At 47.7% G+C, this 12,977-nt stretch overlaps 1 protein-coding gene across 2 annotated transcripts in view; it reads left to right on the top strand.

Annotated features, from left to right (window-relative positions):
- LOC126914014 (protein O-mannosyl-transferase TMTC2-like) overlaps positions 1-12,977 on the top strand; it is a 164,698-nt gene that overhangs the window by 83,883 nt on the left and 67,838 nt on the right. For both annotated transcript variants that reach the window (XM_050717415.1, XM_050717414.1), the window contains exons 4-5: positions 114-996; positions 5,650-5,764. In XM_050717415.1, the coding sequence (XP_050573372.1) occupies positions 114-996; positions 5,650-5,764 (998 nt within the window). The remainder of the gene's footprint in view (positions 1-113; positions 997-5,649; positions 5,765-12,977) is intronic.

Below are 12,977 nucleotides of genomic sequence, written 5' to 3'. Positions count from 1 at the left end.
AACCTTTCCTTTACGTACACGATAGAAAATAGAATATGACACAGTTGATTGATCAGAAATTATGTACCCAACGCGCACAACTTATAATTGATTTGGACTATTTGTATTTCCAGGTGAATTGCGGCTTGACTCGCTCACGTAGCATCGGCATCGTGTCTGGAAGTTTGGCATTGTTGGTTCTTGGTAGACTGAGGATTACCGGCACGAGGCCAGAATTCGCGAGCGCTGACAACCCGACGGCCAGGCACCCATCTCGCCTGACACGCGGTCTTACATTCCTCTACCTACCTGCAGCAAGCGCCAGGATGTTACTTTGTCCCAATACACTAAGCTTCGACTGGTCCATGGACGCCGTGCCGCGAATCACGAGCCTCCTTGACGCGAGAAACCTCGAGTCCGCCTGTTTGTACACCGCGCTAATCGGCGCCTCGATCTGGACGATCAAGACGCTTCGTCGACCAGTCCGGGAGACTAGTCTACATCTCGTGCAGTATCCTCGCTCCATGTCGTCCAGGTGTCCCGTGTGTGCCGGCAGGCGAACAGGAGGATGTCACACGGATGGGTGTCGGGCGGCGAACAACAATAACAACGGGCCGATCGGTGATTGTTACTGCGCGAAGAGGCCTAACAATGGATTAATCTGGAGCAACGGATTCGCCAGCAGGCAGGCGGCAGCGAGTGGTGTCGCCACGTCCCTCGGTTTCCTCGTGCTTCCCTTCCTACCGGCTAGCAATTTGTTCTTTTACGTGGGCTTCGTAATAGCCGAGAGGATTCTCTATTTACCGAGCGTGGGCGCGTGTCTGATCGTCGGAGCCGCGATCTCTGGATGTTATCAGATAGCAAGAAGACACGGATCGAGAAGGAAAGGCAGGGCAGTGCTGCTAGCCACGGTGGTACTCATTTGTCTGATGTCGGCTAAGACGTTGTTAAGGAACGCCGACTGGTTCGATGAGGAGAGCCTATATAGGTCGGCTCTGCACGTGAACCCTCCAAAAGGTGAGTCCCTTCTCTTCATTATTTTCCTCTTCGTATCGATTAATGGGAATTTTATTGCGAGACTTACTTCCGCAAGAGGTAACATAAGGTCTCGTATTCATGGCAGTTATTAACCGACTCTGAAAGTTATATACCTACGAGACGTGCAACTAACATACGCAGTTCATCGTTAAATTTTTTCCAAGCATCGAACATCATATTTTATATTCAACGTTGAATACGTCAGCCAGCAACAATTGCCACTTTACCGAGCCATTAACATTTTAATTATCTACCCGGTGTCCCCTCTGTACCGCAGTCGCTAGGAAAAGCAATAAAGATAGGTTGCACGTGCGACGAACGCGGATGGATTAAAAAGATAACGATAATAGCGAGTCGCGTGCTAATGATAAAGCCGGCTGATGATCGAAGACAGATATGTCCGCAAGGACGAAATGTATAGCACAATGTAAAAATGAAATTCCGCCCGCGTCGCTCGAATATCACTGGCAGTTTTCTCTACGGCAACTCATTTCGACGGCGCGGGGCTGACCCCCGCTATCCAGCCTCTCATCTTCAACTTGCCTGCTGGCCAACGATCCGCCTACCGTGTACATAAAATTGCCGGCTGAGCTGGATACGCGACATGCAATACCAGCTCGACGAGAGTCGCTTCGTACCCTCCTCCGCCACCTGTCCACTTTTTATCGTCCTCAGTCCTTATCCGTCTTCGTCGTTGTTTTTATATATCTCCGCTAGACGCGTCCTCTTGTACCTTTACTGCTGTGTCTATATCCCGCACGATCGTTTTATCTTCCCCTTTATTTGTCGCATTGTCCTTCCCACGTTATTCGCGTTATTGCGAATACACGCGTTCCTCTCTGCCCTTATAATTTGCGTCATTGTCTATCCACTGCGTCAGTTACCTTTTTCCATGTATCCTGATAAAGTTATAAATACATCGAACATCTTCCGATCAACTTGCCCCACCTCTTTCCAAACTTTAATATATCGTCCAGAATATTTGTAATCCTCTCTCCTTGGCTCCTCTTTACTCAGCTACTCTCGCTCGATGAATCAGTGATACGGGTCTCCCGAGACCCGAAGTGCATCGGTTTCCCTAGCGACTTTCTCTCTCACTCTCTCACTCTCTACTTGAGCTTTATCGTTTCGCTTATCCGTCTCTGTCCGTTTTTGTCTACCTCCGGCCGTTTTTACCGGCTTTATCTAGCCGATCTGAACTTCATATCGCACCCCTGGCCTCCTAATTACCCGTAGGTGGTCCGACGCATCCTTCGGATTCCGTTTCTCACCGAACCCGGTTCCGAACGCTATTATCGCGGTCGTTTCGTTTCACCGAGTTCCGGCGAGTCACAGTTCCCTCGAATAGACAATGTTCTTGAAAACATAGCTGGTCGGACGACCGTTTCAACGATGCTCCATACCTGCTTTGTCGAGTTTCACCTTTGTTTCCCTTTTAATCTTCGCGTCAAAAGGGTGCCGGCTGGCAGGGGCAAGAGGCGGTCACGCGAACCGAAGCTGAAACACCACCGACAACCTTTCTCTCGTGTCACCTATATCCGTCCGGTCACAAGCCTTTCTTCGCGGATCGTTTTAATGGCCGAGGTAAAAACTAGGTACATAGTAGACCAAGAGTAGGATCGACGTAGTTAGAAATATTACTAAGGATCATCGTTACATTACATTACATTATTAAGGATCATCGAACGTACTTAGATCGATAGCAGTTTGCTTTTGAACGATTTTTGGCCAGAAATTAGATCGAGCGAGGGCGCATTTGATATAACTCGAGTCACGTAACTGCCGCTGTGTAACGTAGAATGTGTGATTGTTTGACGTGGAAGAGTTTAGGAATGACAACCAGCTCGACGTTGTGTTTGATCTATGAGAAATGGTCATGAAGATTAGGGTAACACTACCGCAACGGGCAACACAGAACGTACGTTATAATTAAAAAAAAAGAGATCTGTGCTTTAAGTTGATATGCTGGAACAGCGACCGCTGGCTTTTGCGCTCTATTTAATCGCTTAATTCTCTTCTCTTTGAAGTTTTAACCAGCAGAGAAATTATTCGATCGATTCGAAACTTAACTTCCCTATTAAATAATCCACGTAATCCCTTATTCAATCACGTAGGAACATATCGATCGTTGGTTTATTGAAGTTAGACGACGCAGAGTTAGAGCAGGCTTGGCCAACAAATAGAAGATCCCGGATGGAACCTTGGTCCAACAAACTCTGCGGTCGATTCCTTCCCTTCCCTCGATTCTTTACTTTTTCTCCTCCTCTTCCACGCTCTATCTCGCTTCAAAGTCAGCCGGGTCTACGGTACGTGATGTCGTTTGTACTCGCTTTAGCTGGCACGATGACCATCCCATCGAAGGTCTATTTGACCGGTATTTTCCTCCGCTAACGCGACTTTTCCTCCGCCCGGCGAAGACGATTAGGCGCGAGTCCACTGGAACGTGACTGGAGGGAAAGAATCAGGGGTTCGATTTTCAAGGGAGGAAGCCAGCGATCGCGTTACGAGCGTAAAATCGGGCCGTAGCTCAGTGGAGGGTAGCACGAAACGCGGCATTCGATAGAATCGCACGACGATGAAATATGCTCTGCGGCGATTTATCGCGTTTATTTATCGCGACTGATTTAAAATGCCAACCTCGCCGCTTGTGGATTATCGCCGTGTTACCGGCGTAGAAGCATCGTATTTTTGTTTCGGTGTTAAAATAACGGCAAGAGAACTAGGTATATGAAGATAGGGAAAACGTTGAGCAAGTGGAAGACGTAAATTAGTCGAAGCGTTTAAAGGAATTTCGTTCGATGATATACTAGAAAATGTGCGAGGCGGCAATGCATAATAACGGATAATCATTTTCCGATTTCGTAGTCCCATTCGGCCGTGTTTTCTTCTTCGATCGTTCCTTTCGCGTTCGCATTTCACTCGGCCACATCGTGCCTCGTTCCTCTCCATTATTTCGTTCAACGTTCTAAAGAGGCGCGTTTCTTTTTGTTCGTCCTATGACGTTCAATCTATCATTCGGTTCATTTACATCGCACAGTCAGTGCACGGTGTTCTTTAATTCGCTGGCTCGCGCGCGCTCTACTTTCCCATTCGCCACGGTCGCAATTGAAAAGAAACGGCTAACTGGATCGAACCACCGTTGCGCAAAGGACCGAAGGACACTCGATCGTGGGAAAAATGTTGAACGAGCGGAATTTTCCCTATTTTTCCAAGCACGGCGAAAATTTTCGAACCGTGGCCCGATGTCGTTAACGACAAACGCTGCAGCGTGCTACCGACCAACGCGACGCGCTCTAAATACGCGAGCTTGATTCAGGACTCGAGAATGAAACGGGAAACGCTCGAAGAAAGTCGACTCGAACGATTCGAGAATTTAGAAAGGTAGCAGGGTCGTTTAAGAATTTTTCCCGACTATTTAATTTTTATGTGCAGTTCGAGCGGTTTATTATTCGTTTCTAAAAGTCGCGTTAGGTGACTAAATGTTTGCACGTTTAAACAAACTCTAGAGAGGAGAACTGTTTGCTAATGAAAATTATTTCTTGCTTACGTTTGTGCACGGACAGAGCCCGTAATCAGATTATATCCATTTTAAAACCGCACGGCGCGGTAGTATTTAAAGTACTAATGAAAAATAATTTGAAGCGTGAAGATACAAGAGCTTTTTAAATAATCGCACAGGGACCTCGCCAAGCCGGGAAAGAGCTGTACTTCGCGTAATAGTAAACCTTATTTAAGGCAATGTCGTGTAATCTACTTGTTCTTTTATCCGCTGTAATCTCCCTTCTAGCGAAACTTCTTTTACAGAAAACTTCATTTCTTAAAATTTTCATTCAAACTGCAGCAACGCTATCATCGCCAAAGATACTTTGTAAGGATCGATAAACAAAATTTCAAAACTTTCTATCGCGAACGCTGAAGTCGATAGTTTTGAGTAACTTTGTAGCAGCTATTCCAAGTGTAACGAAAGCGCACCTGCGATTTCTCGAATTGAAAGGAAACGAGGAATCGTGGAAGGTGGATCGGTCCGTGACGCGTTTGCAGGGCAACTTTACGATCCCGGATTCATTTATTACTCTCTGCTCGAGTAGCCATCGGTCCAAATCAGCGACGGAAAGGTCTGGAAAATGTTTTACAGTCGATATTGTTGGTCGAAGATAAAAAGCGGAAGCGAGCTCGCTACAACCGTGTGCGCTGTGGCACGATATTCGCGCTATCCGGTGTGCACCGACGATCGCGTGTGCACGCGGGTTTATTGCTCGTAAATACAAAGAACCGAGAAAGAAGTCGGGGGAAAAAGAAGGAACCCCGGGGATGGAGAAAGAGTCTCGACCGTGCCTGTATCGCGTCTTATTGCTTTTCAAGAAGAAGTTGTGCGCCACCTTTAAAAATCTATCATGGAGAGACGTATCGCTTCTCGTGTACTCTCGTGATGTACGATGCTGTTTGAAGATTCGAGTCGCAGAGACAGAATAACGAGGAAATTTATGTCGTTGCTAAATTCTATAGCTGGCGTATAAATAAACGCGATAGTATCGAAAAGGAAGTAATATTTCCCTTTTGTAGCAACCGTTACTTTTTTCGTTTCAACGGTGTGGCCCTGTTGTAACAAATGTTCCGTTGTGATTGTTACAGCTTATGGTAATTTGGGCAGTGTGCTGAGCGCTCAGGGACGCGTCGCGGAGGCGGAGGAGGCGTTCGTCCAGGCGCTCCGCTATCGACCGAACATGGCGGACGTACACTACAATCTGTAAGTACAGCCACGTGCAGTCCCAATAATCCACTTTGCTGTTTGCCCTCTCTCTTTTTTCGCTGCTAATGGCGCCCGGTGTAGGAAAGAGCAACCTCGATCTCCTTTTAACACGGTAAACAGGGGATAAACACGGACCGAGTTTATCTAAAAACCCTCTCATTACTTTTTCCAAGTCTTCTTTGATTAAACTCGGCGATATTTAGAGTTGCTTAGTAAGGCAAACAGAGTTGGAAGTCAATTTTCCAAGGCGTCCGCGCGGTACATACCAGTTCGACAGAGGAAGTTTCATTATGAGAAAGCTGGCAGCGAATCCGAATTCCACGCTCCGTATATTTCGTCATCCAAGATTTATGAGACGCCATACAATGGCGGAAACTTTCGCCTTGTCCCTCTGTTTGCTACGTGTCGCGAATCCCGCCTCGGTCACTGAAAATCCTAACATCCGAAATTCTAAAATCCTGGAACGCGGGATACCCTGCCACGCAGGGTTTCGAATTTCATCTTGTCTCCGACTGAACGTAACGCGATCGTTCCAGGCAACTTCCGTTTCCCTCGTCGCGTACTCGCTTCGCGATACGTAGCACAGAGTGGACGCTGACCCCGGATCCAGGGACGACTGTCGAATTTGCGTAATCCACGAGCAAAGCGCCGCCGCTCCGCAAATCTTGCAAGCAATGAAGTCTCTCCTGACTTAAGCAGCCGGTGGCGCGGCAGTGTCCGAAATGCGGGAAAAGGCCAGGGGCCGACGGGACGCCCGACGTTGTGCGATTCGCTGGAAATAAAGGTCGAAGGAATCGCTGATCCGTGGCGGAAAATCGGTACACATCGAGAAATTCCGCCGATTGTCCCAGATCCGTGGCTAGACTGGCTTCGAACGCTTTGTGCGCCGTGCTATTGGAAAAGCTACATGGAACCAGCAAGTCGTACAGGGAATTTCGTGTATAGCGTGAGAAAGCTATCGATCCCGTCCCGTTGCTACGTGTGTAACGTCGGCCAATCTAGAGAACAGAATATAGCGAAGAGAATCTAGCGAACAGAATCTGGCTACTGGTGAGACGCTTTCCTTTATCGCTAACCGGTATAAGACAAACTCTCACGGAGAACTACCGAAAGTCTCGCAGGACTTTCGATCGGCGCTCGTCATCTTCCAGCTATCCCGGACCGTTGTAGAGAGGACGTGGAAGCTTGTCAAGCCGGCGAGTCGATAAGCCGCCACTGGGCATCCCTCTGCGAACTCGCGATAAGCCGATGTGCCGTACGTTCGTTGCAACGCGGTTATCCATTATCTCCGTCCGTAAGAGTACATCCACCGGGCCGCATTCCCGTGGGGAAAGAAAGCTCGAGATACGACGCTTCTCTTTTCGGGGAAGAAACGATCTCATGAAACGGCGAACGAGGCCAAATAGCAAACCCTATTTATTTTCTCGTTGCTACAGGGTATTTGGCGCCGATACGGGCTTCTTACATAGATTCTCTAGCTTTTTAGTCGCGAAGTGTGATTAATAAAACGCACGCAATATAGTCACGCAGCTACCATTATAAAATTCCTCGTGGAGGACTAACGAAGGGAAAGTGGTACTCTATTTTATAAGAAGAAACAAATTGCTCGGGTTGAACTGCGAGTAACCTGGATTCGTTCTTTCACGAAACTGAAATAACCACAACGGTAAGACGTCTTAAACGCATGGAGATAAATATCGCATGCAGATGGTACGTTCACTGATCTTTCGAACGTCGAAGTGTAACATTCGCAAAATAGATCGATAACTGTACGCGCTAATTCGTCGCCTTTGTTTCGAGTATTTTACCTAACCCAACCTAGTGCCAAGTAACTTTCAACAGGGAAGAATCTCGTGAATATCGAAGCGTGTTGGCTTTGTGTCGTGACTTTGTCCGGCAGCCGACTGATTGCAGAGAACAACGAATGTAGAGTTTCGAAGCGCGTTGCCCTGGCCGTAACGTGTCGGCACTATTCCGCTGTACGTTGTCGCGAGATCTCCACGCAAAAGAAACGGCTTGCTCGGCTCGATAAGCTGGCCAGGTACGTTGTCCCTTCGACGGATCGATTGGCTGGACACGAACGAATGAACATCAAAACCGTTGTTCGCGACGACAGCGCGACAAGATTCTACGCCTATCTGTGCCTTTGATGGCCTGTTCCCACCCTGCTCGGAAGACTGATGACCGATTTTGAGAAAGACGATAGATGATGATATATTAAAACCCCGTTTGCCACCCCCTGGCTTAGATCACCAGTCATCCATCAGCGAAGGCTTACGGTGAATAGAAAATTGATTAGTCACCGGGACATCCTTCGCTTGTGAAGAGGAAAGAAAGATGTCCCGGTTGTCCCTCGATAGAGCAACCTGCTGATTATGTGGGCGCTTGGATAATAATGTCACGAGATCCATGGGTAATTAACGGACGCCTGTTCTGTGTCGGTCGAGATGCTCGAGATGCTCGGGGAGAGATTAAAATATAATTGGCTGCGTGAGCTTGGGAGGATGGTAAAAATCAGGGTTCGAACATCGATGTTCGTGTTTTATTCAGAAAATAAGAGCGAAGGGAAAAACTGATAAAAAGAAGTGTAGCGAAAAAGAAGAAAAAAGATCAGAGGAGGAGAAGAGATAGAATGAAGAGGATAAAAAGTAGACGAGGCAAAGAGTATCCGTGACACGTTAATTAAGCGTCGAACGGGAATTATTGGTCGTTTCACAGGCGGCGCAGCATGCCGGATACGCCAATGGCGGTAATTACTCGACGGTAAATAGAATCAGTTGATTCGGTGGCGAAATTGACACCGAGTTCAAAGGAAGGTCGTGCGTCGCTTAATTGTCGTCGCGACGCCGGAGGTGCGACGCCGTGGTTACACGGCCGACGTTAAAGCAAGCATCTGTGCCGTTGCGGAGCATCGACGCGCGAAACTCCCTCGACGCGCTACATCAGAGAGAGAGAGAGAGAGAGTGAGAGAGAGAGGTAGGGAGGGGGAGAGCGATGTGCATCGCATTGCACACGTACACAGGGTGATATCCACGTACGTATAAACCCACACAGAATGAAAGGGAGGGCTGGAAGAGGGATAGTGACGGGCGGTGGTAAAGTGCAACTCGGAGTGCAATTGAGGGTTTTCATAACGACGCTGCTGACGCGAAATAACGCGACCAAGCATCAGGGGCTGTCGTTTCAGTGAAAACGCTAACGAAATCAAAGTACGATCCAAGAGAATTAATTTGCTTATTGTTCCTGTGAAATTGACGTGAAACGAGCCTCGCAAGCTTCGCTAATTGGCCCTGGCGACAAACGCGCGCCGCCACACCGAGCCGATTCTATTCCTTCTCGCTCTTTGAGCATCCGTGGCCCAGTTCTGTCTGACGATCAAGATGAACTTCGTTAAATGCATGTAAATATTTACGTCGTTTCGTCGACGATGTCTTTGAGCCTGTGACACGCTGCCGCGGAAAGTGCAGCTCTCGTTTTGCGCGACATTGTTGCACCACACTTAAAATTTCTGTGTACAAGGGACGAGAGAAATTTAAACGAACAATGACTGTTCAAAAGGCATCCACGCCGAAATGGTCAAAATGGAGTGTCTTCGAAACTTTGTGTTTTTGATGTTACAGACTCGTTTATTTCCTCGCGTCGTATAGTTTTCATTTACCTTTCAATTTCTCTGATCAGGTATCAGCGGCTCTACCGTAAAAACTTATTTCGTTCATTAAACGTTTCACCGTTGCGACCCTCGGCTGTCTCGAATGAAGTAAACGCGACCAATAAGACGGTAAAACGCGGATAACTCCGTAGGAACTTTCCAGAGCCATGTTGCGTCGGAGCAGATGTCAGGAAATATCGGGGGAAGTTTGTCCTTTTAGGAACGAAACTGGCAAGATAGAAGAATTAATGGTGGTTCCGCGGAAGGTCAATATCGAGGATGTCATTTATTGGCCGAGGAAAATCCTGGATGGGAATAGAATCTGGGACGTTTAAGGGGCGATGACGTCGACCGGTAACGAGCAGCCAGCGAACGCGGCGTAACGAAGATAATGATGAGAATTACGAAGACGAAGGGCTCGTAAATCGGATGAAAGAACTGTGCAGTGTGCGAAGATAACAATTGCGGGAAAGATCGTAACCATACGCGATAACGCATAATCCACGTGTAATAACCAAAATGATCGAATGACCAAATCAAAAATTACCTTCTCCAGTCGCGTCGCTGTTCGATGCATCGATCGGCACAAGACTTTGATTGGATTTACCTTTCCGATGCGACGAAACGTTATAGCGATTCGAAACTGCGGCGATAAACTTCGAAACGACTCGAGATTAACTCATGTCTCGCATCATCCGTACACCCGGTAATTTCCACTCGTTTCAATTTCGTTCGCCTGAAATTACCAGGGCCTTCAACGTCGATGAAACTCTATAAATTAAAATCTCTCTGTAAAATGGAAATGGTAAAAAATACACGAGAGTGAAACTCAGGTAAATTCGATCGAATTTCCGAGGTATTTTACCAAACAAGATATCGCATTCACAATGGATCCAATTACCAACCAGTCCGCGGGTATTAATACGCGATTGATTTTGCCAAATGTAGCCGTGGATAAACAAGATTTCGCTCAGCTTCTAACGCGATCGTCGGATACAGTTGGAATATCGAATTAGTTTTTGAAAGCTTCCAATGCCGACCGACTATTCCTGTCGTCTATTTTCACCGTCGTTAATTTGCATACGAGCAATGGCGTGTAGATATCCATCGGTACAAAATGAAACGCATGTAGTTGCTTGACGTTTGATTGATTAGCTCTATTGAAAACTAGACGTGGAAAGTTACCGCGTTACAAATGACACATTGCACCGCCGCTTCATACCGAGTCAGAACAATCGAGTTTCCCAAGATTCCCAGCCACATCGGTTTAAAATTCAAACAACACCTTCAGCCCGGAATATGAAGCACGGCTTCGAGAGATTCTCGTGGAATATAACGCTCCTGGAATATGAAAACGACTCCCCACGACGCGTCCGCGATTCCTCTTCCTCTTCTGTACAAACACGATCAAAATGGAAGGGTGGATATTCACGAACCACCCCGTAAGAAGTATCACTTTCTTCCATGCTGATATTTAATTCGCATTAAGCGACGTGACTGGACAGAATGAACGGATAGGACGGCTGGAATCGACGTTCGCCTCGACCTTCGCCTCCACGTTCGCCTCGACGTTTACGTCGACGCGCAAGAGGATTCCATTCTTGGGCGGAACGCGGCAGGGATCCAGAGGTTCGCAGGAGTCGCGTCATTCGGACTGGCATTTGCCTCGTGGAGAGAGGCGAGGCTGCGAATTGAATGGGAAATTGATGGGTTTCGGCCTGTCGGCCGTGTACGCGCCGTATATCCGCCATAGACCCCAACTAGATTCCGTTGTGTCCTGCCCCGTGTATACAGGCTGTACCTCGAAGCGTTCTACCGCTGCTCCACCCCCTAACCACTCTCCTCCGTCGCGACGCTACACACGACGTGTTCCTCGCCGCATACAGAACGTTGCGGAGGCCGATGGTGTGCGTGCGTACAGCTGCACCAGCCAGCTACCCGAGGTAAACCGTCGTCGGTCCGTTTGGACCGGTGTTTACCCATGCTGACCGCTTGAATATGTATCGTCTCGCCGGTGCTTTGATTGTACGCCTTCGCATTTGCATGCGGAAGTGTCCCGGTTCCGTCCACCCTCAAGACGCAACAGTCGACACCGTGCCTACGTCGTGTTGTCGCTTCCTAGCCTGATTCCATGATTTCGTCTTGTGCTTGCGTAGAACCGTTTGAATCCATCGTTTAGATATGGTACATGTGCCGGACGTTGGACCTGTACAATGGCCGGACAGAAGAGATTATCCGGACGAGAGAAACGATGACTTTCAACGTCTGTTTAGTAGAATGACACCGGTTTAGACTGAAGTACGAAATTTCTTAATCGCAACGAGCGTGCAAATCCAGAATTATCCGTCTACGAGGAACAAAGGTATCGCCATTTTCAGAGAAACACGCCCGTGCAAGTCGTGCTTTCCTATAGGTACCTATGGCGGCGAACTTTATCTGTCGTACGCGATGAACATACTCGGCTACGCTCGAACTTAAAGCACTAGCGCGGCTGGTTAGTATGTAAGGATGTTATCTCAGGTTTACGTCTGTGTTATCAGATACCACGTCGGTAGAAAACCGAGTTACCCGAGCACATTTCACGGCCCGCGGAACCGCCCTGAAGAACGCTAGCTATTTTCCGGACGATCCCGCTGTTTCCGCTATTTCTCTCACTTTGGATTCGTTCAGTACCTCGCATCGTAGTCGTCTGCTATATACACGCGGTTCGCAAAACAGTGAGCTGTCAGCATTCAGAGCACCGTTTAGAATTCCAATTCGGGCGGTTGAATTTAATTTTGCGAGTGTTGGCGAATCGGTTTCAGTAATTTTTTACTTCTACAGACGATCGCGTATAAGTACACGTTGAATTAGTCGAGCTGCATAGTTCGCACCACAAACACACGACTGTATTCCGAGTACCTGGTGGTAAAGCCTACTTCTCCGTCGGTTCAGCTCTACCTCGTGCGCTTTGAGAAATCGCAGATTAACGTCGCGTCAAAGTCGTGTCAAGTTACTAGTAACGCGGTGGCAATTATCCCGCATGAGTTGCACTTTGGCGCGTGCTTTACAGGACAATGCTCAATTAGTTCAATTTGTTTTGAACCGTTGCATTGCGTCGCGTTAAACAACCGGGAAAAAGAATTCAGTGAATTCGCGATTTCGACTGCAATTTCTTTTATATTTCACGACTCGTTCGCGTGGCTCGAAATGGTAGCCGCCGTTTCTCGTGAAACACGTTGTGTTCGCATAAAGTTGCGTGCCCCGTGCAGATAGATTCGTAACGGATATACAACATCTGCTCTATTCGATCGTTTCTTTAATGCCATAATATACGTAGGGAACGGTTGAATGTACTGTTCGAATGAAACTTTGTTCTCCACTTGTTGCGCGTAACATCACTCTGTTCCCAGCCATATTGCGCAACGAAGTTTCGAGACTTCGCCTACCGAGTGTACATGCAGCCTGAGACGAGAAACAACATTGCATTGTTAGCAGCGGCTTACTCAAAACGTCGCTAATCCTTTTCATACTCTTGCTGGATTAATTCATCCCGGATGATGCGTTAAATAAAGAGTATCG

The sequence above is a fragment of the Bombus affinis genome, chromosome 3 (genome assembly GCF_024516045.1).
Source record: "Bombus affinis isolate iyBomAffi1 chromosome 3, iyBomAffi1.2, whole genome shotgun sequence".
NCBI classification, from domain to species: domain Eukaryota; kingdom Metazoa; phylum Arthropoda; class Insecta; order Hymenoptera; family Apidae; genus Bombus; species Bombus affinis.
This window is presented reverse-complemented; position numbering and strand designations above follow the sequence as displayed.